At 36.0% G+C, this 27,835-nt stretch overlaps 1 protein-coding gene across 2 annotated transcripts; it reads right to left on the bottom strand.

Moving 5' to 3' along the window:
• Positions 1 to 417: 417 nt before the first annotated feature.
• On the bottom strand, positions 418 to 27,661 carry LOC132200015 (protein phosphatase Slingshot). Of its 2 annotated transcripts, none has more exons than XM_059625173.1 (12): positions 27,455 to 27,661; positions 18,336 to 18,433; positions 13,926 to 14,094; positions 12,405 to 12,601; positions 12,019 to 12,084; positions 4,315 to 4,509; positions 3,963 to 4,232; positions 3,587 to 3,733; positions 3,344 to 3,527; positions 3,027 to 3,285; positions 2,339 to 2,964; positions 418 to 2,010 (listed from the first exon to the last, which is right to left on the bottom strand). In XM_059625173.1, exons 1-12 carry the CDS (start codon positions 27,539 to 27,541, stop codon positions 805 to 807), a joined length of 3,504 nt encoding a protein of 1,167 aa, XP_059481156.1. In that variant the 5' UTR covers positions 27,542 to 27,661; the 3' UTR covers positions 418 to 804. The 2 variants fall into 2 exon arrangements, with proteins under 2 accessions (XP_059481156.1, XP_059481155.1); XM_059625172.1 differs by lacking the exon at positions 27,455 to 27,661 and adding an exon at positions 23,910 to 24,199.
• Between the last annotated feature and the right edge of the window lie 174 nt (positions 27,662 to 27,835).

The following is a 27,835-nucleotide window of genomic DNA, read 5'->3' as shown; positions in this document are numbered from 1 at the left end:
CAAGACTTGAAATAAAGGTTCGCGCTAATTAAAATTAACAAATTGAGGATTATAGTTTAATTCTTCAAGTAACCTATATATGTATGTCTAGTTATAGTGTGCAGCCATTTTTAAAGAAGATGTTAATTTGATATATCTTAAAATATTTTCACGACTTGTCGCCGTGGCAACAAGACCTGAAATAAAGGTTCGTGCTATTTAAAATTAACAAATTGAGGATTATAGTTTAATCCTTTATGTATTTATTTTCGCCATGGCAACGCAACAAGACCTATAATAATGTGGCCAGATGAGGATGTGAATGACGCTCTCTTCAGCACATTTTTGCAAGTTGAAATATTTAATTTAACTAACATCAGTTTGCACTAATTCTCATACAAAATTAAAAGGATATCGTGTAAAAAATTCAACACCATAAATATCATACACGTTTATATCACTTTTTATTTGTTTGAAACATAGTAATCATACAAAATTTTAAAAGTCATAATTGTTCATCCATGAAAATAAATTTAACAAATCTATAAATTAATTCTCACACATATTTATATCAAGTTTGAAAACCCCCAGAATGTATGCGTTTGTTTGTGTCTACCCAAAACAGGCTTGCTCCTACCATTTATGAACAAGAAAACATGTCCACATGAGAGTAATAGATTGAAAACTTGATCATCTGAAAAAGGACTTTGTTTGTATGTTTTATATTTAATATATATGTATTTTGCACAAATCCTGGTTGAATAGAGGCAGTAAACATGTATTGTGTGGTTATACATCCTACAGGCAGAGAGAAAGAGAGGCAAGTCACATTGTGTTGAAAACAGGGTTGTTGTGCCTGGCCTTGGTGAAGGCAGGGGCGAGCCGGTTGAGAGGGTGCGTCTTGCCCTGCTGCTTCTTGCACTTGGCGATGGACAAGACCGTGGGCTGCGGCGGGGGCGGCTTCAGGTTGCCGCCCCTGCCCTGAATGATGCAGTTTGTGACTATCACATTATTTTTTCCAGCAGCTGTCGCCTCAAAGCTCGACTTGCGCTGCGGCACAGGTGGCTGAGGACACAGGCTGGCGGGGGAGGAGCGTCTCTTTGGACAGCCGCCCTCGGAGGAGATGAGTCTGTTTGGGGGCGAGGTGGAGATGCTGCGGCAGAAGGAGGTCCACCCTTTGTTATTGACCTCAAATTTGTCCACCAGAAGCTTGACCGAGAGGTCCTCTGCGGTCGGTGAGGTAGGTTCGCTTTTGGGCAGCTCCTTTTCCTTGGTGGGCTCTGAGGACGACACCGAGAGGCTCTTTGCGTTTCGAAGCACCACCGACTTGGCCTCAAACTCCTTTTTAAGATTTTTCACTACGCCAGGGGGGTTGGTTGTTTTATTGCCCGCCGAGTTGGTTTTGTCCACCAGAGGGCTTTTCTTGCCGACGTCCTCTTTGCTTTTGACTAGCTGCCCTGGGGACCTGCCTTTTGGACTAGAGTTCTGTTTGGGTTGTTCCTTGGGGACGTGGCACGAAGAGGGTTTGGAAACAGGTACGATTGGCTGGCCACTTTTCAGCAGTTTGATTGTGGCAGTGGAGGTCTCGGTGATGGGGTCGGGCGCTTCCGAACACACACGCTTGATGCTCGATTCGGATTCTATTTTTTGTTTGGTTCTTTTGACTGTTCCGGGGTAAAAGGGGATTGACTCACGGTCGTAGGAAAAATGCTGTTCGGGGAAGTCTTCGGACAATTTGCTGCCGCGGCGAATGTCGTATGAGCCCCAGGAGCTGTTCCTCGAGGGCAGAGTGCCATAGGTACACCTGGTGTCTGCAGAGCCCCAGCTGCTTTGCCGGGAGGGTGACTCGCGGAGAATAACTGCGCTGTCGTAGGAGCTCCATGAACTTTGACGGGACGGGCATTCCCGAAGAAGCTGCTCGGTGCTGACGGGAATAGCGGACTTTTCTTGAGAAAGGAGACATTGATTTGTGGCCTCAATAGGAAGGGATGAACTCAATCTCTGTTGCCTTTTTTCTTCACGGTCAAAAACCTGAAACAAAATAAAACACGATATTATAACACAAATCTCTAATATTTCAAAAATATGTGTTAAATAAATGATAAAAATATAAATGTAACATAAAAGTTCAATCTCATCGACTTGTTCATCAAATTTTAAATGTGAAATTTAAGGAAACATATGTGATTCTTTTAACTAATTACTTTCATGAACCAAAATATATAATTACTTTATTTATTACTAACATAATTTGTAAATGTATTATGTTTCCATGGAAAACAATTTTAAATTTATGAAAATATTGTTTATTAAATTGCATAATATTTCATATTAAATGAAATTCTAAAATTATTCTTACCCTATCTAGTTGCGCAGAAAAGGGGTCATCAGGCTTTGGCTTGCTGTTAGGGGCAGGAATAGGCTGAGGGTTGCTTGACGGTGGCGGCGCCATCTCAGTCAGTGGGTTTTTGTGTTCGGCTGGGTCCCAGGTTTCTTTCTTCAAAAGCTTTGCCTGCAAAAGAGGCGGCGGCTGCTTTGTGAGGGCCGAAGACGAAAGTTCCTCTTGTTCTATGGCCGAAACCTCCTTCGAGCCTTCGAACTGCGAAGTGAGATTGAGGACCAGTCCTGTCAAGTCTGGCACTTGAGACGTCGGCCTAGACACAGAAACTCCACTTTGGGACTCCAGTTCATTCACTATCAGTTTCACACTGGACATGCAATCCGGGCCTGTGCAAGTCGGCAGGAACATAACTTTGTTTTGAGACACACTGTAAGTCTGGCCGTTGCTGCAGGGCAGTCGCACGCTCAAGTTGTAGTTTCTAGTCTCAACACCGCAGTTTTCTTTAAGTTCACAGAAACAAACTTTGTTGTCAATTTCAACCGTCTCCTCTTGCGAAACTTCCTCAAAGTCTTCAAACTTTTCAGCATCTTCTTTGACGGGTTGCTCGTCCGATAGAAGATGCTCCATGGACAAAGACGTAGGAGCTAAAATTGAAAAATTTCCTTAATAGAATTTAATTATAAATTAAATATTTTTAGAAAATTACCGGTTAAAGGTGAGGTAAAAAGATCAGTGGTGTTGTCTGGACTCCAAGACTTGGGCCTTCCGGTGGTAGCAAGGTCTCTACCTGTAGTCCAGTCAACGGTGAGGAAGCTGCTGGTGGTAAGCTGTGAAGATTGTGTCGATTCATTCAAAATGGCATCCACGGTGTCTTCAATTTTCAAAACGGGCCCTGGTGACTTCAGGTTTGTTTCTGATTTTGATCGCAGAAGTCGTTCTTTGTTCTTCACTGCATCCAAAATACCCTGTTGATGGGAAATTTTGATTTAGTTTCCATAATCCTCACATTTATCTTGATCTTACCTGATATGTCTCGAGTTGTGACATAAATGCGGTGTTGGGCTTAATGCAGCTGCGCTTCTGCTTGACAAATTCAATTGCCTGCGGCAGATTCCAGTTGTAAGCCTTCATGGCATAGGCGATGACCACAGAAGCGGATCTGCTGACACCCATTTTGCAGTGAACTAGTACCTTGGAACCATCTTGCCTGTAAGTAAATGCGAGTTATACATATTCTATAATTTATTTTATTTCTTAAGATCTTACCTGGCTCTGTTGATGTACCTAAAAGTATTATCCCAGTGCCGGAGGAGATCAGTCTTTTCATCGTCATAGACGCGCACATTTAAGTAGTTGAATGTCCCGGGAAAAAAATTGTCAATTTCTCTTGTTATATTCAGGATATGCCCAACTCTGTGAATTCAAGAATTCATTAATAATATATCAAACAGAATATATTGGTATAATTAATTTATAACCAAGTAATCATTCACACACAAAATTATATTTTAAATTTTGACTTATAAGTTCAATCGGAATTATTTGTAATTTTTAAATACTTTTTTGAACTAGTGACACAGTTTACTAGCTGAGAATAGTTAAGTTGTGTAAAGTAAATTTAAAAATTCAAGTTTTTACTGACCCATTTTTTTGTAGCTCTTCCAAGTTGGAGGCATTCCACTCGGAGCCCAAGTAAACATGCTCGAAGACCTCCGTGGCGGAATCCATCTGGCCCAGGATGGTGAGCATTTCCTGGTCAATGAAGTGCTTGAACTCGCCCAAGTCCATGTCCAGCATTTCTTCCAATCTGCCTCGTATATACTTGCACGTCACTTCGTCCAGGTCCACAGACATCATTATCTCCTTAAGGGCGCTACGAATAACAGTCTCTGTTTCTGCTCTCTCACATGGCCTGTTAATTAGAAAGTGGCGATTGGTCAAAAAAGGTTGAAGGCAGTCTGATTAAACTGGGCGGGATTATTGAGTACACTTACTTGGAACGAAGTGAATTGGGGGATGGTGGGCGTTTGGACTCGAGATTGTCCATCGCATGCCACTCATTAAGGCATGAACGTTCCGAGTCCACCCTTTGCTCATAGTAAGTGGCCCATTCGTGAGTGAGGCCGCCCAAAAAGTAGTTGTTTTCCCGCGCTTTCGAGCTCACTTTGTGCAGGGTTTGCAGGGCCGACCTTAGAACAGAAAAAACAACAAATTAAATAAAGAAATGAATACAAATTTTAAAAATTTAAAGAGCAACAAGCTTTGCAGAATACCGTCGCATTTCAACTGCGTGTGGTTTTATCAAAAGGCGGAAATAATGTTGGCAAGGGGGACAAAACCTGGCATGAAAATTGTAATTAGAGATAAGAAGAAAACGGCCGGAGGAAATTTAAATATTTGCTCACCGCCGAACAATGCCAAAGAGGCGAGAGAAAAATGAGGAAACGGTGGAGCGAAAAACAGAGCCTTCCATACTCTGTCCGTGCCTCTTTCATTTGTTGCAGAGGACGCAAAGGGTCAGAGAAAAATAACAGCCGTATCAAACGAATCGCGTGGAAAGTCTGACGAAATGCCTGTATGCACACGTCGGAGCAAATGCAATTGCGTGGAAAAAAATCGGTGTTGCGTAATTAATTTCTATGAAATTTCCATTGCAACAAAATAAACAAAGAAAATTGGTGTTTGAACCAAATTTTCGTTTTAAATTTTCCTTTTCCGATTTAAGTATTCTTAATAATTATAAACATGAAAACTGATGAAAAGTTTGTCAGTTTCTTAGAATTAAGAACGCAAATTGTTATTAACTTCAAAAAGAAAATGTTTAATATAATTGCTATTTTTTTAATCCTACAAATTAATTAGAATTTTTGCTGGTTAATCATTTTCTATTCGAATTTCATTGGAAACTACCAGAAATTTTTGATCGGGCATGAAAACTGTGACACTAACGATGGAATTTAAGTTTCAGAAACTCTTATGACTCAACCTAGAATTTAGAAAACTTCTTTGAAACGATTCAATACTTTAAAATGCGCACCACTTCCCCATACCAAATTTGGGCATGCGGTGATTAAATTTTAATTTTGCCCATTAAAGCGGAAGAAAGTGAGTGATTTTGATTTAGCGAAAAGACGGCTGGCGCAACGGCACAAAAGTCAACTGACGTCATGCTCAAAATTAGCAACTCCTACCGACAGAGTGGTCCCAAGGCCAGTTTGCTATTATAGGATGAGAGTGAGAGAAACACACACCGCGCGCGCTCCGCGAGAGATGTAGCAATAAGCAGCGTTAATTCTGCTGGAATCAACGCACGGCCGATTTGTGATTCCTACGTGCCGAGTTTACTTTGCCTCGCCCCCGACAATGTATTGCAAAACCTACGTACATTATACACGCCAGAGTGAATGTTTCGGGCGAAACAATACAATTACTATAAGCAAGTCTGCTAAACGTCTGATATTGTCAGATGCTAATCGAGGTTATTTTGATGCAAGCACTATCTAAATGAGCAAAAAATTTGCTATATAGATAAAAAAAAATTACGTAGTAAAAGAATAAATATAAGGTAAAAACTGCGATTTACCTCTGCCTAATTTAAACCTGACAGTTATTTTAAAGAATAAGAAAACTAATTTACAATTAGCGATTTCTAAAAAAAAATGAGAAAATCAAGGCTGATAATTTTTAATATATGTCGTCGGCTACGCGGCCAAATGGCCGATCTGGTAATTACCCCTGTGGGGAAAATGGCTAGTAGCCACTTTCCCCGTTGGGGAAAATGGCAGATGGGCCTTTTTTCAAATTTTACAGGAGAAGCAAAAAACTGATTATCTGCTCCAATTTTCAATGTTCAGATTTCAAAATTTGAACCAAAGTTCAGCATGTTATTGCAGATAATTTGGTAGACTTAATTTTCTTTTAAGCCTTAATATACAACTGTTGTAAGAAATTTAAAGGGACGTAACTCCACACTGAAAGAGTAAAACGTGCAATACAATCGAAATTAAACCACTTATGCGATTATTTCCTCCTTTTCTTTGTTCAATTTAACTTAAAAATAATATTTTATAATATAATTTTATTTTAATTCATCTTTTTTTATTAAATTTTTATTATTTTATTTTATTTAAATTAATTTAAATTTTATTCTTTTATTTGCACAATAGTAAACAATTTTGGCATTAAAAGCATTTTTTTTATTTCACATGACCCGGCGTCACTTCTAGTTATAATCTCATGAATAGTTTTACTGATATTTACTATAAATTGCAATAATTAGTAAAGTAAAATCTAGCTCGGATGCAACATAAAGCTTCTGGTTGCATGTCAAATATTTTAATAAAAAAATCTATATTTTACTATTTATTTAATTTTAAAATTATATCTATTTTAAAGAATTATTTGCATTATCACGCAAAATGCATGAAAAAGCTGTCACTTTGGAATACAATATTGACGAAACTACAGCTTATTCTGATATTTTACTTCTTACTTAATGTTAGGTATTTTATTAAATTTATTAAAATTTATTTTTTTTATTTTTTACATTTTCGATATTTTCATTATTTTTAACATTTATTGCATTTAAAACAATTTTGGCATTATTCAGCAAGCGGGAATGCTGCCTGCTTGCCTGTAAGGGGGCGTGGCACTGCCTTACTTTTGCTCCCTGAACTCGCGATAATGAGACATCTACCGAGAAAGTTGATACTTTTATGGTTATTTCTGATGCAGATTTTTACACTGAATGCATTGGAACAATAAAAAAAATTTGTCCGGAAATGCTCATCTGCCATTTTCCCCAACGGGGAAAGTGGCTACTAGCCATTTTCCCCACAGGGGTAATTACCAGATCGGCCATTTGGCCGCGTAGCCGACGATGTAGATTATTGCATAATAAGAAAATTTCAAACATACGTCTTTAAATATCCTTATTTTAAAACTGCTGAATTTGATCTTCACTATAATTTAAAAGAAAATTTCCAATTAACAAAATACTTTTCATGTATATATGTAGGCTTAATTTATATAGTTCTATACATTTAGTATTTATAATTATATTATAATCATTATCAAATTTCGGAAGTTTTTAAAAAGCGGAAATTTAAAATGGATAAGAAACTGAACGGTTCAAAGTGCGTCTCAAACCCGGTTTAGCCGTGACAGTTGAAGGTGATGCTGAGGAAAATCCCACATTGGCCGTGTTTCGCGAAAGGGCGGCAAGCGCGCTATATAAGGTGACATCCGTGACTCTTGTTTTATATACCAACAACTTGATGAAAAATACCTTTGGAATTTTTAAATCTAGCATAAATTTTAATTAGTTGAGAAATCTTGGAATCTAAAATATAATTGTAAATATGAAATAGTTATTTTATTCTGAAAATTTAAAAATTTATAAATAAAATTGACTACTCTGTCAGCCTAATAAAAACATATAAAAACCGCTCATAATTCGGGTGCAATAAAAAGTGTCTAAGTGCGTGACATTGCTAATTCGGGTAGGGACAAGGATCAATCGGAAGACCATAAAATTCCGGAAACACGCGATAAATTTTTGGGGGAAAAACTGCATACCTCGTGGGCCTGCCCATGATCCATGGGAGTGTTGTTATTATCAATCACTACGGTCACTTTCACTTTTATCACTGGCACTGTGCGATTTTCTCAAGAACAAAAACGCCGCCGCTGTTATTGGCACGAGGTTTGGGCCACTAATAAAATCCAGCAGCCTTGCCGCCGCGGCAGAGGCAGCCTCCTTTTCTTGGCTCCGCCGCTTGACCAGCCATATTTAGTAACGAGCTGCTGATGCAGAGGAAAAGCAGCGCGCCGCTCTTTCTCGCGACGGGGAATTCTCGCGGCGCTGCCACCGATATTATTATTCTCTCTCGCAGAGCACTCAGAAAGATAGCGGGGGATTACAAATTAATTGTAATATGGAGTGGAGCAAGTGCTGGAAGGGGTCACATGATCGTTGTGTTTTGTGCAGCAGAAAAATGCAATTCCAGGCTCGGCCTAATAAGGCGACGCATTCTGTGAACCTGCTCGCCGCCGCAGAGAGAGTAATTAAAGTGCACTTGCTTCGACGCTGCTTTTTATGGCTTCGACAAGGGCCACTACTTATTGTTGGCGGGCCGAGATTATCAATTTATTTATAAGGAAATGGAAGATATATTTTTTGAGCGGCAAACAAAGGGTAAATTTGGTTAAAATTATGAGAAAAATGCTTATGAAGTGACAGAGCTCTAAAATTTTATGAAATTCAATGTTAGGAATTGAAATTGGTTTAAAAACATTAAATTTTCTTGCTAATTTTAAAAATTGCATAAAATTACCGGCTTTGAAATTTGGTACATAAAACTTGTAGGTTACAAGTTAAGGATAGGGAGACTTATCATAATTTTATTAAAAATTGTGTGTCATGAATAATTCAAACTTCAAACTAGTGATGCACATCACAAATGCGCTAGAAAAACATTTCTCAAGCTTAAAAATAGCGTTGAATTTGCTCCGTGTAATTTTAAACGGTTGTAAGTGTAGAAATACATTTATTCTTAGTTAGTTTACATCTAACATTAGAAAAGACACGAGTTCTAGTTAAACTGTTGTTGGAACCAACGGACTAAATCATTCGGATTTGCAAGGGCTATGTGCCAAAAAAAGAGAAAAATCTTAATGGGATGTCGTCATCTCTTAAAATGCGATTTCTTTTGCTTATATTTTTTTTTTTTTAAAAAAGGATAATTAGAGACTTTGGACCAATTACGATTCGTTCAAAGCAACAAGGAGGCAAAAAATTCAAAGTTTAATAAATAATCCATTTAGCTTTTAAAATTCTATTTTTGTTTTAAATTGCATAATTTAGCAAATACATTTTTTCCTTCTACATTTTGAACTGAAATTAATTATTGATTAATTTGCATAAGTTGAAATTATATATTCCAATGTAATTTTGCCAGTTTTACTAAGAACTTTTATGATTAAAAATTTGAATTTTGCTAGAGTTTATACTTTTCTGAACAGAAAAGTAGAATGAAAACTAACATAAGGTGTAGAGAAGTTGCTAAAATAAAGTTTACAATAATTATAAAGTGATTACGACGGTCAAAAAAGTAAATAAACAAGTATGTCTCATTAAATGCACCCACATCGACTTGGCAATAGAATTTAATTATTCAATTAAAAGCACGAAAGTGCATGGTCTTGGGGAAAGAGATAATTACAGCATGCACCAGGGCAGCACAGGGCAAAGGAGTTGCCGCCTAGTGTGCATGTACAAATCTGGATCACCGCCAACACACACTTGGAGAGAGCAATCCATTCGCGGGCAGCCACAACCAAAAGTGCGCAGTGCAGCTCTCTTCGTTACGTCACAAAACGAGAAAACGCTCACTCAAATTCTCCTTTCTCAAATTTAATTTTTAATTGAATCTCTGATTGATTGATTTCTGGCTTGCTTATCAGTGTCACTTTATTATCGCGTGTACTAAGGGTACACAATTTTGGCGTGAGAGATCATTCAAGCCGGCGATTTTCTATATTAACTCTCAATCTGCGCTCGACGGCCTGATAAGGATGCGAGCACTCCCTGTTCGTTTATTCAGCGAGTTTTTCTTCGAGACAAACAGACCTGGTCGCAGCTAAAAATCGAAGGAATTCCAAATACAGAGCACGATTCCATCTTTAGCGAGGCAAGAGACACTCCTCGCCGCAAAACATTGCCGTGGCTTTATTTGGAGTTGTGGATAAAATAAAGGAAAAAGAACAACACAGATCGACGCACCTCTATTTACGAATTCTTTCTAAAAAGTAATAATGCCCAATAGACACAAAAAGCAGGGAAAAATTACATTTTGTTTCATAAAATCCACTTAAGTAAAACTTAAAACTTCAATCAGAAAAAGGTCAACAGATTTAGATAAATTTTGCTTATTCTTAATAGCAGTTAAAATAAATTTGCGCCCAAATAAATTTGCAACAATAAAAATATATTTTATTCATGGAAACACGTTTATTTCCTTACAACTTAATTTTTAAGCTTTTAATTTCTAGATATATGTTAAGATTTAACGAAATATTGAGGCAGACTCATTTAATCTGGCGTTAATTTACAAAAAAAAAAAAAACATTTTATCAGATGAATTTGGCTGAGCGGCTAATTGGCGCCACTGTGTCCGCGACTGAGAAAATCGAACGGAACTTTGCGAGACAAAAAAGGGGAACAATGGCCACGAATAGCAATGATGGTATGAAATGGCACTCGCTGCATCCAAATGAGCCAACCCGCCGCAAATCAGGTTTCATTGAATAAGTTTCATTCTGATCGAGAATTACACAGAGTCCCGCCGCGCTAAACTCCAATAATGGCGTTAACTTGGCTGCCGGTGCGCGCACATAAAAGAGAAGAGCGTTTCTTTTTTGCAACGATCGTGCATGAGACAAAGCAAGGAGATCGAGTTTACCATGAATGGGCAACAGACGAAGGTGGCCCACCGGCTATCAGACATTTGCAAGAAATAGCGCGAAAATAAAAATATCGCTTTCTAAGCAGCAGCTCCTTTTATGGACAAACTATTTCAGTTAAAAAAATAATGGAGTTTAAAATTTTATTTATGATTTTTTTCAATTGCTTAGAATACAAACTTTACAAGAGAATGAACATTAAAAAATATGCAATTTTCAAAATTTTAGGATTATTTATTTGATTTTAAAATAATCAACATAATAAATGGTTATTTTAAAATGGAATTAATTAATCCTTAAAAGCTATTTTAAATAAAATTTTAAAATTAAATCAATCGAATAAATTTGTATATAAATTAAATTTTAAATGAAATTCCCAGTCATGACATCAATGAAAAATTAATTGCCTTTGCATAGAGCTATGAAGACTTGAATTTATTTGAATGATGTCAATAAAATGATGGGCGAAAATTTTTTACTTTAAATGGGCATAGGTTTGATCGCAGTGGCGGTTTCAGCCAAGGCCGCCGCTGACCAAAGTGTTCCGCCTTTCGAAGTCGCAAACAACGCGATATGAAAATAATGCGCATCACTCCGCTTCCTCCTCACACGTGCACTCAGATTTTGGTATCAGATCGCTTAGTGGGAAAAGTGCAGGAAAGAAAATCAGCAGTCTGGAGTGGAGTGCTTGCTTTATCTGCTGTGAAGGCAGCGGCCGACGGAGAGGCGAAGTAAGATGGAGTGCGCAATTTTTGCTTGTTGCCCAGCCCATCTTGCAGCGCAGCACCGAAAGGAGCAGAAGAAAAAAAAGGTTAACGAAATGCCTCGCCGCTCTTTGGAATGTCACTTGGACACCTGTTGCCTTTTACGGAGAGGTTTGTGTGTGTAAATATTAAATTAAATTGTAAAGCGTCATTGAGCTCCTCTTCCCAGGCATTAAAATTAAGCGTCGTCAATAGTTTATTTGCTTGTTTGTGATTTTTACGGTGAAATATGATTAGGGCTAGCCCTCTTCACAATTAGTTCAGTTGCGCAACGAATTTTTTATTTGTCCCGGTTAAAATTTATAAGAATTTGTCGGGACAAGTTATTTGTCCCTTGCTCAAGGCTAAAATAAAGCATTTTAAGTGATATTTTTTTTAAACGCTTCAGTGTCAATAGCCAGAGTTAATTGATATGCAAAGCTTGTCTCATTTTGTAATAGAAAATGCGAACAGAAACGAATATTTACTCACCACATTGCTTGTACGGAGACAGGTTTGAATATGTGCTGCTTGCCACAAGAGCTCACACTGAAACCACTGAAACACGAAAAGATTTATTATTCAATGTAAAAACCTAAACCACTGCTTTGGTTACAAAAGAACTTTGTGATAAGCATCAAGTGATAGACAAAAAATTTCCTAATGGTTTCCAACCACAATAATTTCAAAATCCTAAAAGTGTAAATTATAAATCTTGATACATTTTTTTTACTGTTCTTAAATTAACCAAATAAAATTTAACTAAATTATGTTAATAATTGTAATAAATTGGAAAATTTTTAATATATTAATTTTATTCAAGTTAATAAAAATGGAAAATTTAAATTAAAAAAATAATATATAAAATTTAAACTTACCCATCGCCGTCAAGGGTGATGGCCGTGTCAGCGAGCACCCTGAGAACGAGCCCGACCGTGGTGATTTCATTGCAGTCAATGCCGAGGAGGCAGCTCTCCTCGCCACCCTGGTCATTGTTGTCCCTGGCGGGGGCAAGTCTCGATACGACCACCAGGTACCGCGTGCGGCCAGGGTGCGCACTCTCCAATTTCACAGCCTGCGAACAGTCACGAACAAAATGCTTGTCAAGTTGTCAAGTAAATACAAAAAGCAAAAAAAATCGTTTCAATTGCGTCACGCAGCGTTAGCAGCTGCGAGTGCAAAAAAGGTGGTCCCCGCGGCAGCACCAGCCGCAGGTAGGCACAGCACCTAGCACGTCCTCTGTGAGCCGCCGCTCGACCTTTCTCGGAGCCTTGCTTTGCTATTGCATTCTTTTGCATTAGCAATGCAGCGAGCAAGTAAGTAAGGTCAAACCAAATCCAACGCCCACCAGATAAACAGGCTGTCTGCCTGGCTGCTTTTGCACATTGTCTTAATTAGCAGCTCAGCCTTTCTTTTGTGGCAAAAACGCGTGCAATAATTGGCGTTAGATTAAACAAGGACAGAGAGTAATATTTTCCAACTGCATGAAACCGCAATAAAACCTTCAAAGGTGAAAATTTTCGTTAGAAATTTATCAGTCGATGCAATCAACTGGAAATATGTTAAACAAGCTTTCGATTATTAAATCCATTTCTGAGCTTTCAATTTTAGCAAAACAGAAATGCCTGATTAATCTTTTTAATCAACATTGGAATGTCAAACTTTGCAATCAAAAGTAATAAAACAATGGAGCAGCCATGTGCATCACGTTAATTAAGCTAGAGATAAAAAGAATAAGGATATCTCAGCTATTTATATAAGCGACTCTTACTTCATCGATAATTAGATTTTAAAGTCAAGCAACTCCAAAGTATTTTTCATAGTTATTTTCAAAATTAATCTCCTTTAATTCATTAAAAAATTATAGATTGAAATTTGCCCAAAATTTTCTCATTAAGAAATTGTTCGGAGAATGAAATGCTAAAAAATAGCAGACCGGGGCTGATGAATTGAACCACGTTCTCTGTCCTTTAAAGATTATTAAATTATGAAATCCAATTTTCCAGAATCAAAATATTCCAAAATTAGAAGAAAGTCATTTTCAGTTTTTTTTTTACTCAAACAATGCATCAAAAACTTAAAAATTTATATTGAAATTTAAAATTGGTGTTAAATCTAGTTAACGGATCTTTTCAAGATTTACAAATATTTTATGGGGATGGTCAACTTATCTTTTGGTGCTACCAAACTTTATATTCATCAATCAAGTGAACCTCACAGATACAACTTATTTATTTTTAGATCAATCTTATGGCTTCTGACTCTTGCCCGAGGTGGACATGCAAAACTTTCAAATATCATAAAATAAAAACCATATCAATTCCCTCGCCGCAGCCACTCTTCTTTTTTACCACAGTGGCAATTACTGCAGCAGTCAGGTGACCAAAAGTGAAATTTACCATTTTGAGAGTCTCCTCGGGTCGCAAGTGGTAAAACATGGACTGGAGGTGGTGCTGGATGTCCGAGGGGCCTGAGGCGCTGACCCTCCGACTGGCGGGTCGCTGGAGCTCATTATTCAGCGGCAGAACCAATGCAGTCCTGTTTGAGGGAAAGTAGCAGTCGCTCAAACTGAAACACAAATCACAAGAAATTGTAATTAGTATTTGCGTGCGGTCTGCGGCGCATTTATAACCTCAAGTGAGTGACAAATGAGATGGAGAGAGAGAGAGAGTTTGCGGCCGGTGGCGATGAAAAGTTGTAAAATAAAAATTTTATAAATGCAAATGCTCATCTTGAGAGTTGTAAAGGGAGCCTTGTCAATCTTCAGCAGTTTTCAATATCGGTCCAAGTGGGTCAAATAAAGTGATTAATGAAGACACAGATTAGCAGTGGGGATTGACATTTACAAATGGTATGTTGTAAAATAAATAAAAATTTAATCAATTTCATTGAAGAAAGAAGTAATCAATATTTGAAGGGATTCTCTTACATAAAAATTAATTTTTACTCCAAATATACTTGCTAAAAAATGTTAAGAAAGATGAAAATTTAATATAAACTTCATTATATAAATAATATCATCTAACATTTAAAAATTTTCATTTGGTAATATTCATTATGATTTGATTATATATAAAAAAAATTGGTCTAATGAAATTATGAGACATTAATTTTTCATTCCAATAATATTTTATTTTTAAATTCTTCCTAGAATTTGAAAGCTAAGCAAAATTTAAAATAATTTATGAAATTAACTTTTTGTTGGAAAAATATTAAATCCATTCATCCAAAATTGCAAAAACTAATAGAGAGTGATGTTCCCTCATGAGTGAGGATTTTCAGCCTTGGAAGCAATTTTCACGTGAAATCATCATAAAGCGCGATGCTTTTTAGTCTCACCTTGAACGGCGGTTATGGTATTATAAAATAAACTCAAGCAAGTTAAACAACTCGCTTGGATTATCGTGTTAGCAGAGTTTACGCATTCACAATGACCAAAATCAATTAAATTTATTGCCCATTGAAATAAAAGTTAACAAGCTCTTTATTGATAAAAGAAAAAATCCAAGGGCGACGACACTTGTTTGCAAATTTCAATCGCCTTAAATGTCAATCACTGGGCTAGTTTTTCGCCAGACAATCCCTTCGCCAAATTAGGATGAATTCGAATTTGTTGTTCGAAAGGTCGGCGAGAAAATTGTGACCCCAATCGCGCCGTGTAGAGCCGGACTGAAAAAGGCGATATTGAAAGTTGCTCGGCGTAATTTATTATTATTTGCGCGCGCAGAGAGAGACGAACAAGAAAGAAAATGCAATGGATATACAAGCATGGCAATGAAGAAGAAAGAACCTTCGGCAATTGCACTTAATTAGCCTAAAATCGGCGGCCGACCCTCAGAATATGCATGAGTTGCTCGCCTATACAATTTTAATTGCCGTCGGCCCGCCGGCATGGAAATAAAATTTTATAATACGTAATTGGGAGGGTTTTCTTGGCGATTAAAAAAGAAGTCAACTTCCTGCGCAACTCCTGCGTGGCGCAACGGACGGACGAGCTCGGCTGGCGAAGGAAAGAGGCAATTCTGCTCGGTCAGAGCAGAAAAATAAAACACGAGTATGGCCTCCGAGAGCGAGAGAGAATTGCCCATCCTGTCTGCGTGCAATCGAAGCTGCTGCCGCTCTTGTTTACAGTAAAATAATCCTCTTACACGCACATATATGGGACGCGTGCGGCCTAATATAGATCAAAACCTCCATAGAATGAGAGGTGTGAGCTCTTGTGTAATTTCAATAACTTTTTTGACACGACCCTTCCGATGAGTTATGGAATATTGGATAACAGGCTTTACATAGAAACATAGAAACAGGCTTTACACAAAACATGTACACGCGTCATTTAATTTCGTCTAAAATCCACAGATTAAGATGAAAACAATTTCTTTTATTTAACACATTTTTTTTAAATAAAATTTTCATTTTTGATGCTCTAAGTGAATTGAGAAATATGTAGAAAGAAATCTTAATAGCATTTACTGATGTCAAATTTTCTTTTAAAATTTTGGTTTCAATTGAAATGCATTGAAAATAGATTGATTATAGACTTAAAAAAAATGTATTTATTTTTTTAAATAAACAGCAAAAAAATAAATTTAAATGCTAAATTATACAAAAAAAACAGCACAACAAAATGATAACAATGAAATTGCTCAAAAACAAAGGATTCCCCGTATTGAAATGTGAATAAAATGAGCACGTCTTTGGGAAGTTTGGCTCACTGGAAACTTGATTTCCGGACACAAAAATGTATATCAGTCAGTAACAACACGTGAGGAAATTTTTCCCCTGCTTTAAAAGATGTTTTATGCTTAATGTAGGATCAGCATCAAATATTGTTTGTAACATAAAATAAATACAAGCGGCAAGCTCTTGGCTTTGATTGTATAGGGAGAGGCTAATTAAATCCAAGTTAAGACCTAAAATTGGATAAAAATTAAAATCTTACTAGCCTATTTTATTTGAAGTAAATTAAAATTTATAAAACGTAGCAAAATAAATATTTATTAGAAATAAACCAGCAAAATTTAAATTTCAGACTGAAAAATTTGTATTGCAGAAACTCGTGAGATTCCTTACAATTTTTTTTAGATATAATTGTGTAAGGTAGACAGTTATAACAATTCATTTGACATGATAGTTCTTCATTTTTACCTTGTAATAAGACAAACAAGAAGTAAAAAAGGTGACGCAATCTTTAAACAAAGACTACGATTGTTTTCTGTCTAACCAGGTGGCAATTAATTACGCCATTAATTGTACAATTTTTTAATTGAAAGAGTTTAAAAAAAACGCATCCATTGCCTTAATCGAAAGTTGGCAACAAAGGCGCTTTGGGGTCAAAAACAACGCTGTCGTTTTTCTTCTTTTACAAATATATTTCTCGCTCGAGTGCTTCTCGTGTCCGCCGTTTCAGGAGAAACGCTTTTCCCGAGATAAAGTGAAAAAAAGGGAATCTGCGGTGCATCTGGTTGCTGGTGTCATAGAGCGTGAACCCAACCTGCCGTGACAAAATATTACGCCGGAGAAACTTTCTCTGCAGTCATTATCGCAGCGAAAATGGGTCTATAACAGGATCCACCGTATCAGACAGGGAAGTTGTCGGTTTCGGGCTCAAACGCTGCGTGTACTCTGTGATTAGTTTGTATGTAATGTGGATTTAGAACAAGTCATTTGAATGAAAAAGGGAGGCGAAAAGAAAACAATGGCGGCGCGTGAGTTCCCAATCTGGGGCACGTGGAAAATAAATAAATTTCAAAGAGAGACGCTTGGACAAAAAATAAATAAGTGCAACATTTCTCAACTTCGGCGGCGGTTTCACGGGGCCTCCTTTTGTTTCAACTAATATAACGGATTCAGTTCAAGCGTTTTGTAAGCTATTGCTCCAATCGCGTAAATTTGCGGCATGAGAGATAGTTCAAAATTGTAGAATTTGAATTTATTTGGTATTTCTGTCTTGAAATTTAATTATCAGTCAATTGTGAATAAGTAAAATTTCTAGATAGCATGTGGAGATTATCTCAAAATTTTATTTTAATACTAATGAATTTAAATCTGAATTAATTTTTGTTTCACAACAATGTATACCTCTGCTGTCAGCTAAAAGCTTGACCGACTGCGATGACGATTTTTTTTTATATATCCTCCGTTTATATAGATAATTTTAATTTTCTTGAAAATGTATTTCTTAAAATATGCCTGGTAAAATTAATGAAAATTTCGCCAAACCAATTTAATACATATTATGACATACACTTTTATGCATAAAACACATTTTAAATTAATTATTAAACAAATATTTTAAATTTCTTGCTACTCAAAAAATTACAACAATGATCAGCCACTTAATAAAATAATACTCGGGGTGTATCGGTTGACAAGGAAATGGTTCTTCCGCAAGTTTAATTGCACTTTCCCACATTCAGTGTGCAGTATGTAATATAATAAAAAAAAATAACACAATCGCTGCACCGCAGAGAGATGATTGTTTGCACTTGTTGCGAAAGACCGCGCTGCATTCATCAATCCTAATCCCTTTCCACGCCTGTCTTCAGTTTCCGAGAGCATCAATTTACTTTTCGCAATGCAAAACGATCGATTTGAGTGGCAGTATACGCGTTTTGCAAAAAGCAGGGTGATGCAACTCGAGCAGTCGCTGCGACTTTCACTGCCACTCGGTCGGTGCAGCGTTTTGCAAAGTAACGCCACAAAGCAAATGAAAGAAGCCCGACGGGTGCATAAAAAAACTTTCTCACCGCTCGCAATAATTACTCTGATCTAACAATGATTTGAGCATTTTTTTTTTCGCAACATACCTTCGGCTTGTGCGGACAGTGTCGTCTTTGTCGTCCTCCTCGGGGGGTTCCTCCGCTTTTTCAGCAGACTCACCGCCGTTTGTGGTTGCCGAGTTGTCCTGCAACAGAGCGCAAAAAAAGTGAAATCAGCGACAATTCCATCATGATCGATTGAATAACAGTTGCAACGGAAGTCCGCGCCAATTATACGTGCTTCTCGAGAACACGCGGTTATCTGCGAGAGTGCATCAAGAGTCGGCCAATTCTGACCGGTGCAATAAAATTTAGCGTATCCATGTGAAACTGTTCAATGTTAGCACGCATAAAAACGCAGACAGCAGCCGATTTGCACGTCCCTGTTTCCAGCCATTCTTAGTGCTTAAAGTTTAATAATATAATTATTTTGAATTATTTTATGGTTTATTTTTCTTGAATATTGGACTACTTTTTATACTTGACATTTTTAATAAAATTATAACTTAATAAAAAATTATTAATTTATCAATTGAGGATTTATTAATTAAGTAATAAGTATATTAAAGATTTACGATTATGGTTTTTTCCATCTTGAAGAGTTTTTTTTTTGCATCTACAAATCTATCCTTTGAATTAAGGATAGAGATATCTTTTTTTTTTTTTTTACTGTTCTTTGCATCAAATTTAAATTAGTTAAAAATTTATGTTAAAATAAATATTAAATTTGAGTAAATTTCTCTCCTATGAATGAGGGCTGCAGTTGTAAAACAAGTCAAACAATTATCTTAAATAAATTACTTTTCAAAGAAAAAATACAGTTAATCCATGCAGCAAATAGCATTGTAAAACTACAAAATTTACTTAAAATATAAAATTATTTACAAATTTTTTTTTCCTAAAAATCAGATAACTGTTAAATTCAAATTTCATAATATTACACTTTTAACACGTCCTTCATTTGAAAAAATTGATAACAAGAATAACCTAAAATTGTGAATTGTGATTTTAAAAATTTCCTTCACTATTTCATAATAAGCAATTGTTATTTCATTTCCATAACTCGCCCTATTTCTAAATAGAATTTACAAAATATTTATTGATTCTACTCAAGTCGGTTCATGGTAAATTTTTTTCAACGGTTTGAAGGTTGTCCATTTAATTTGGTGAGAAATCAAGAAAAAAACTTACAATGTTCCAACCTTCATAGATAATCATGAGACAAAAGAGTCGCGAATCGCAATTGCAAGCCACACAAAAGGTATCATTGTTTCCGTCGGGGTTGTTTCCGAGCATAGAGAATCAATGGCCGTTTGAGAAGAAATTTAGCTTGGTGACAACGCAGTCCATCCTCCCTCCGTCTCGGGGTGTTGCGAAAGAACAAAAAAAGGAAACGGGCTCTCAGGTGTCTCTCTCAAGCACTTTTCACGCCACATCAAGCGCAAAACGAGAATACGTGCAGCTTTGCGTCTTTTTGCTGACGGAGAAGGAGTCGGTCGTGCTGAGCTTTAATTACGCGACTTCGCTGCACGACACAATAATCGAGCTCTTGAGGCAGACGCAAAAAACCAAGCTCTCTTCTTCTCAGTTTTAATTTGTATAAGAAGTGAGCGCCGTCGTCATCGCCACCACTTGAGAGATTTTCTTTCTCATTCGTTTTTCCGCGTTTGCTGGCAGTGACGTGTGCGTTCACCCAAATGAACCCAACACCAGCAACACTGGTCGTTTGATTTTGCAAACGATTTCCTTTGTGGTTGTGGAAATCGTCGGGAAGAAAGCAAAGAAAGAAGTTGTGTGTGGGAAATTTAAATATAACTGTGAAAATACAAAAATAATCTAACTTGAACATATAGTCTTTCAAATTATTTGTTAATATTAAATTAATGTGTTAATTTAAAACTTCTCTCTGAAGTGCAATTTATTGTGAAAACCAATACAAAAACCCTAAATATAACTTTTTCAATTTTTTTTATTTTTTAAATCATTTGGAGACCTTTGTTGTATTGTTTATATTAGACTTTCAACCTTGAAAATCTGCAATGTAATCAAAACTTTATTTATAAGAACTGGAAATAGAAACAAAAAGTCTCCACAGCATCTCTGCTGTTTTATTTACTGATTGAATTCTCGCACCAAAAAACGAAATAATAAAGAAGACCACCGCACGAGCAAAGCATCACTTCTGTTTTTTATTGGCTTTCCTCGGTTCAGTGAGCTCGAAAAGCTGCTTCTCGGAACCATCTCGTCTCAAGAAACTGCATCTGCCCCTGACGCTTTCGGTTAGTTATTTTTTGCCGCATCGAGTTCTCGCCCAGTGGCTCAAAGACAGAATCAAAATCTGTGCAATTTGAGAGTCGCTTGGGAACAAACCGAGTGATTTTGCGCGACCAAGCACGAATTTTAGTGTGACCCATAAAGGTGCCTCAAATAATCACCGACTCGCTGACACCTTTCTCGACCGCTGCGGAATCAGTTACGACTCTAAAGGTCTGTAATTGTCATGCCCCCGATAGATCACTCCGATTTTGGCGAATCAAGTTCGGCTGTTTTGTGTGTGGAAAGCGTAAATTATAAAAATCCTGTGAGCTCTGACGGAGAAATTGAAGAATTAACAATCATCACTAATTTGGAATAAATATTTGTTGAAAGTTGGATATTTTTATATCATTTTATATATTATTATTATTAATAAATCATAAATAATTTTAACTGTTTTCATAAAGTACAAATTAAAAAAATAGCTGACGAGTCCCATGATCCAATCAAATTTTTTTTATTGTTTTTCGTAAAGAAATATATTGATGCAAGAAATTTTGGAGCTTTATTGTAATTCCTGTTGAAAATTAAACGAGATATATCTTTTTGTTTAATAAATCAATAATTTCATTTCAAAGACTAAACTTCGTCACAAAGTTATATGGAAGAATATTTTGTGCCCCATGAAAAAGGAAACTTTTGAGAATATCTCGCAGGCGGTTATGCTAAAGTTGGGTACGTCGTGCAGATTTGCGCAGTGCTTGTAATGTTTCCAAGTCACGTCAGCAAAACGTTTAAGATAATGATAATAAATGGCCGAGGCGAAGTTTCGAGATGAGAAACCCTGACACAGTCGCCAGCAGCTAAGGAAACAAATGATTGCAAATTTAGCACGAATTTTGCTTTCTACCATGAATATCAATTTATCTTTGCCTTTATATTTCACTTTTTATTTTCACTCCTTATTTCAAATTTAATGAAGCGTGAAGCATTAAATTTCGGAGATTGATTATTTACGAATTTCTAGCATTTTCCTCTATCATTAAAAATATAAACTTATGCTCAAGAGCAGCAATTTTTATGATTAGAATTCTTATTTTCTAAATATTTTTCAATATTTTGATTCATTTTAAATTCTTTAAAATAAATTCCTTTAATAACAGTAAAAATGGTCCATCTCAATTCAGGTAAAAAAAAACTATTAAGATTTTAAATTCTATACAATCGTGAGTCACTCAACCTTACAGCTCTCAATCAGAACACACATATGTATTTATCCAGAGTGTACAGAGAACAAAAGACATTCACATTACAGACTCATAATGAGTGCAATTAAGCATTATTGCTGAGCAAGCAAAGCACCCAAGTCGGCTGTCAGAGCAAATTGATTAATTACTGCCGGCCTGCTTGTTGCAAATACGTTCAGTCTTGGCGTGCGGTTGGCAAAGATAGAAAATTAAGAGACGTTGTTGGAAACCATAGTGGTGTCGAAACCGTTGTTGCTGAGCTAAAATCGGACAATTTTAATTGAGCCGAGCATCCTTTTTCATCAACTGCGGGCTCGTCAAAAAAGAACGGAAAAAAATACCAGCGCAGCCTTGGAGAGATTATTGCAGGTCGCTAAAACCTTCGCAGTTTAAAGCTCAAGCCATTTCTCTCACAATTAGAGAGGAATTGGTAAATCTCACACTCACTTTACTCACATTTTGATTAATTAAATTAACTTTAAATTAGTTTCATATCCATGCCTATGATGATTTTTATTTTGATTATTTTCAATGATTTTGAGCTTACCTCCCAATTAATTTTATTATTTAAATTAGATTATTATATACTGATTGTACTAGTACTTTGTTAATTAAAGCATTCAAAATTATTATTGTCTTTGTTGCACAAATATTTATCATTCAATTTAATTGCTCATTTTCTTTTTTTATTTAATTCGAGTGAGGATTCAAATTTAAATTCACTTTTTAGGCATTTTCGACTTCTATTTAGAATTAGATTTGGTTTTAAATTTTTTCTAACTTTACTTTTGACAACACTTTAAAAGCTTACAAATTTATTAATTTATCCATTCAAAACAACTTAAAATTCAGAACATGGTCTTTTCGTTGAATATTTATAAACCGTTTAGATTTTTCAATATTTAGTTTCAAAAGTGGGTTAAATGGAGAAAAGGCACAAAAACAGAAGCTCTTTAATAGATAATGCTGTCTGTCGTGATCACGGAACTAATAAAAGCGGGCAATAATATGCATGCAGCCGTTGGTTGGCACAACAATCGTGCCGTCGAATAAATTGATTTGACCGCGATCATCTGTGTGGCGACGAGAGGCGCCTCTTCTTTATCTGACCGAAACAATTAGCAAGTGGTGTGAGATAATATTATGGGTTTTTATCGCTGCATGTTTATTAGACAGACTGGGAGCTGGATTTGCGGCGCATTTGAAAAGCAAAGAGAGAAAAGCTGTCGCGAGTAGATATCGAGTCGAAACAAGGACCGCAGCCACACCATATATGGCGAAAAATGTTTGTAGGTCACAAGACAATGCGCAAGGGGGGCGTACCTGAGGCAGCTCAATGAGCTTCTAATGCATTTTGCTATAAAGAATTAAGCTTTTCTACTAAAATCGTGAGGAATGTCTTAATTAATTAATAAATTCCAAATTAATAAAGTTAAATTTTAAAAATAAATCAATAGAAATGAATTCATAATTGTATAGAAATTTCAGAATAATGATTTTAATGGTATATATGTGCGTGAAAAAATGAAAAAAGTATTTCAATCGCAAAACCTTTCTTCAAGTTTTACTTTGTTGCAATTTTATAAAAACATAAATCGTGGCAAAATTAAGCAATACAAATTTTATCAAACGGATTTTAAATGCAAAACTTTTAATTAACCAGTTTGAATAAATAAAATTCACTTTCAAAGTCTTTCCAAACTGAAATGAATTTTTGAAATCAGACCAAAAATTACCACACTCTTTAAAAGAAGCAAACAGCAACATTCGGTTTGAAAATAAATTGATCAAACCGGATCAAACAAATAATTACTAATTAGCAAATTAATAAAAACGAAATAAATAAAATTAGTTAAACTTTCCAAGTCATTTTAACATGGACTCTGTTTTTGAGTCTTAAAACATGGCTTTAAATTATAAAAATGAATTGAATTGATAATGAAATTGGATAAAATGAATAATATAAAAAAAAACAGCACTTGAAATGAAAATAAAATATACATAGAGTGAACTAATTTAAAATAATTAGTGCCATTTAAATTTAAATTTGAAGCAAAAATTTAGAGGAATCCAAATGTAATAATTTAATTCTCAGAATTATTAATGAAGGAAAAATTACCTTGTTATTATTGTTAATATTTTGAAGTCTAATTTTGCGCAGGGTCCGATTGGCGGAAGGGCGCGGGGGTTTTGGGGCGTCCAGGGTGTGCACCATCATGCGCACCTTTTGCCTGAGCGGCGGCGGCGCCTTTTTGTTGGGCCCCCTGGGGCTGTTGTTGTTGATCAGGTCCCAGGGCGAGGGTGGGCCGGGGGCCGACGGCGGGGGCAGGATGTACAGCATGTGTACCGCAAGTAAAATTGTATTCCAAACTAACACATCGCGCGCGGGCTGCACACTCGCGGTCCGAAGCTCTCACTCGACTGACTTCTCGACAGCCGCAGACGCAACGGGACGTGCGCGGCGCATGGCCCCCTCTGCTTTTAATTATAAATTGTGCGCTCGCTAGCTCGCATTCAACGCCCTTAAATAACCCTTTCGACTCGCGGCGCGGACTTGGATGTAAATGGTCAGCTTTCGCGACGCAAAAACGCATCCGACTGCAGTTAAACAATGAAATAATAATTAATGCACAGCATTTTTTTCTATTGTTAGATATTTTCCCATGCATTGGAGATCATCAATAATCAAAATTTTACTCACAATAAATTAAGCATAAATAAAGTTTCTTTTTAAATGCCATAGATAAATTTAATTTTCTTTATAAAATAATTGTTAGTCCATTATTTATTATATTCAAAGATATTAAAATTGAATGTTAACACTCGTGGTGGATTTCATGAAAAATTCTGATATTCTTGAATTTTACCACTAAAATATTATTTGCTTATCAATTTTAAGTATTTTAGCAAAATTCAATTAAACCTGTTAATTTATATAATTTCCTTTTTAAGTGAATTAAAATTTTAATAGAACCGCAAATCTTACATTACTCTTTAAATTAAAATAATTTTATTTTTTATGCTTCTGAAGTAATCTTCAGTCAAGTCCTCGCAATAATAATTTTTTTCTTCTTCATGGCAGTTGACAAGAAGTATTAAATTTTCATAGCTTGTGCAAATCAGTCAAGGGAGACGCCGACTGCATGATTCAGTGCCATTTCAAGCATCTTGTTCCGTCTCCAAAGGTGTGCGATTCACGGTCACAAGACTCCTTCTCGCTTGTCTTTTTTCATACAATAATACTTTTGACAATTTCTCTCAAAGCAGGAAGCCAATCCTGAAGTCCTACGCTGAGAACAATTATTAGGAAATCCTGTTAATTTAGCGTTTTCGTTTTTAATTCAATTTGGCAACCGGAGCATTAGTTTCAAGTCGAAGGGCTTTAAAATGCGCAGATTCAGATGTGGGGGTTTTGTATTTTCTCGCCGCAGCAACAGAGCAAAATAGTTTGGCTGCGTGAATGAAGGAAGGGTTCATGCATGCAAGAAGCGCAGGCCACGTGACTCTAAAAATAGACCTTCGAACCACGCGCCACTGTTTACGATTCCTAAAATGTTCATTTGCAGGCGCGATTTAAAATTAGTGTGCGCGCGCCAAAATGGGTCACTGTCCAGACTAATGAAGTAGCGTGTCGACCTTAATTGCGTTCCAAGTACGCACTCATCTTGAGCATCAAATTTTATAATTTACGATACAAGACGCAAAAGATCAAGACAAAGCAAAACTTGAAATTATAAAAAATATTTTCATCCAGAAAAAAATAGCCCCAATTGATCCAGAAGTTTCCCATCGAAGTAATTCTGATACATAAAAACCATAGATTGGTTCCATGCTCCTTATTTCAGACCACTTCGTAAGGAAAAAAATCACACATTACAACTTTTAAACATATTTTAATTTTCCAATAAATAAAATTGTTTCCTACTCTTGAATGTTAAAATTTAATTTATTGAAAATAAAATAAAAATTATTAAATTGAATTTATTATGGTCCTCCGTAAAAATAATTACTAGAAATACCAACAATCATCGACTAAATTTTTAATTTCATTACCATTATATGATGATAAATTGTAAAGGATAATGCAGTGGAATAAAAAAAGTGCATTTTGAACGCGTCCAGCAAAAGAAATCGGCGACTTTTGGGGTCACGAGCACTTTTGCTTAAGCGCATTGTATTGTTCCACTCTGATAACATCGGCAGATACGAATTAATTGAGTCGTTTTTCTCCATTTGCCTCGGCAGAATTAATTCTCACGCCCGACAATAGCATTATTTCTCTCACCTGCTTATGCAATTAGTGCGTGTCTGCTTGCATAACCATATTCTATTGCCTAATAATTAATTAATCAAACAACAAGCACGCGGTTTCAAAACTGGTGAGTTTGTTTATATAACAAAATGAATTAATTTTAATATTAAATTTCTAACAATTTATCAATTGTGAAATACGTCTGGCGAGGTTGCAGCTTTGAAAGGGTTTCGACGGTTGCGTCGAGGTGAATTATTTTCAAATGCAGATTACTTCTTCCATATGTTTGGAGGCTTCACTCTATACCTGGGCCAGAGCTAGTTTATTTTATGTTATCCAATGCCAGCATAAAATGAATGACTTCAAAAAGTGAATAATATTAAATAATTAACAACGCAATAACATCTTACAAAATTATTTAATAATCATTTGAGCGAATAATTTAATTTATTAGTTTACAAAATAAAAGCTACTGATATAAAAAATGTTTATGCTAAGAAGACACTTTCATAAAAAGTTTATTGATATACATCATTATAAAGTTATGGATGTATTAAAACAAAACTGTTATTATTTATTTACAATTTATACAAGAAAATATTAATTTAATAATAAAAAAATATTCTCAGAATTTTTAATGGACTTATTTGTAATCAACAACAATTAATTTCAATTTATCAGAAAATTATAAAAAAATCATTCCACGCAGTAGTATTAATTTTTTTATTATTTTTCCTTCCAAAATTCTGTTCCCTATAAGCGGGAAATAAAACAATTTTACCAATTATTTTTAATAAAAGTAAGAACTGTTTTTTTTTTAATTTGTTAATATTTTCAGTGTAAATACGTATCGGTAAATATTAAATACTTATTAATTTTACATTATCTAAAGTGACATGTCAGTATTGAATTCAACTGTACTGCAATCAACGAAATCTGTATAAAAGTCTATCACTGCTCTTTAAAATTATCATTAAATGTACTCAACTCTTATCAACCGGCACTGAATAGGATTATTTTTCATTTCTATCCTTAACTCAATCACAAATCTTTGACCCTAACGAAAACATAACATGACCATTAACGACGAATTTACTTTGATATAAAAAAAAATCAAACAAATATTATCGAACTCCCGTTCATCTGACAACTCTGACGTTTCAATGAAATAAAAACTTATGCAAATTATTGCAAAGTGAAGTCGCAAAGAGTGTGGTGCTGGCGTGACATCATCCGACGACGTTCGGGGCGGATGATGAGCGCCGAGTGCATTCGATTGCCGATAAATTAACGGTAAACGAGTGTGTGACAGGCTGCATTATGCATGAGCCAGCCGCACAGACAATGGGCACAAACGTCGGGCGAAATAAAAACAAAAAACAGAACTGGTTTGTCGAGAGTGCAAAACTCACCGAGCTGCCTCCGGACAACGGCGAGTCACTTTGAGAGCCTTCTACGGTCACCAGGGCCATCTCGTTCCTGCAGCCACTACTCGGCATCAAGCCCGCAGCCACACCGAGCCCAACTCGTCGACGACACGGCTTTTTGTCGAATTTTTCGCTTCGCACCCAAATTGTGTACTTTAATTGCGCGCCATCTTGGTTATGTGTTTTTTTTTTATCCGATCGCTGATTGTGCAGAAGAAATGTTGGCAGGGCTGCCAACTGTGCCCGAGAACGAGAGCGCGAAACGGAGAGCATAAAACACGGCGCATAAAAATACCTCGAGTGTAAAATTAAAATACTTGTGTGAATGAACGCCTAAACTGTTTTTCTGTAATTTAAATCGATGAT

The sequence above is a fragment of the Neocloeon triangulifer genome, unplaced genomic scaffold (genome assembly GCF_031216515.1).
Source record: "Neocloeon triangulifer isolate White Clay Creek 2 clone unplaced genomic scaffold, ASM3121651v1 ptg000014l, whole genome shotgun sequence".
Classification (NCBI taxonomy): domain Eukaryota; kingdom Metazoa; phylum Arthropoda; class Insecta; order Ephemeroptera; family Baetidae; genus Neocloeon; species Neocloeon triangulifer.
The sequence above is the reverse complement of the archived record's forward strand: the minus strand, read 5'-3'. Positions and strand labels throughout refer to the sequence as shown.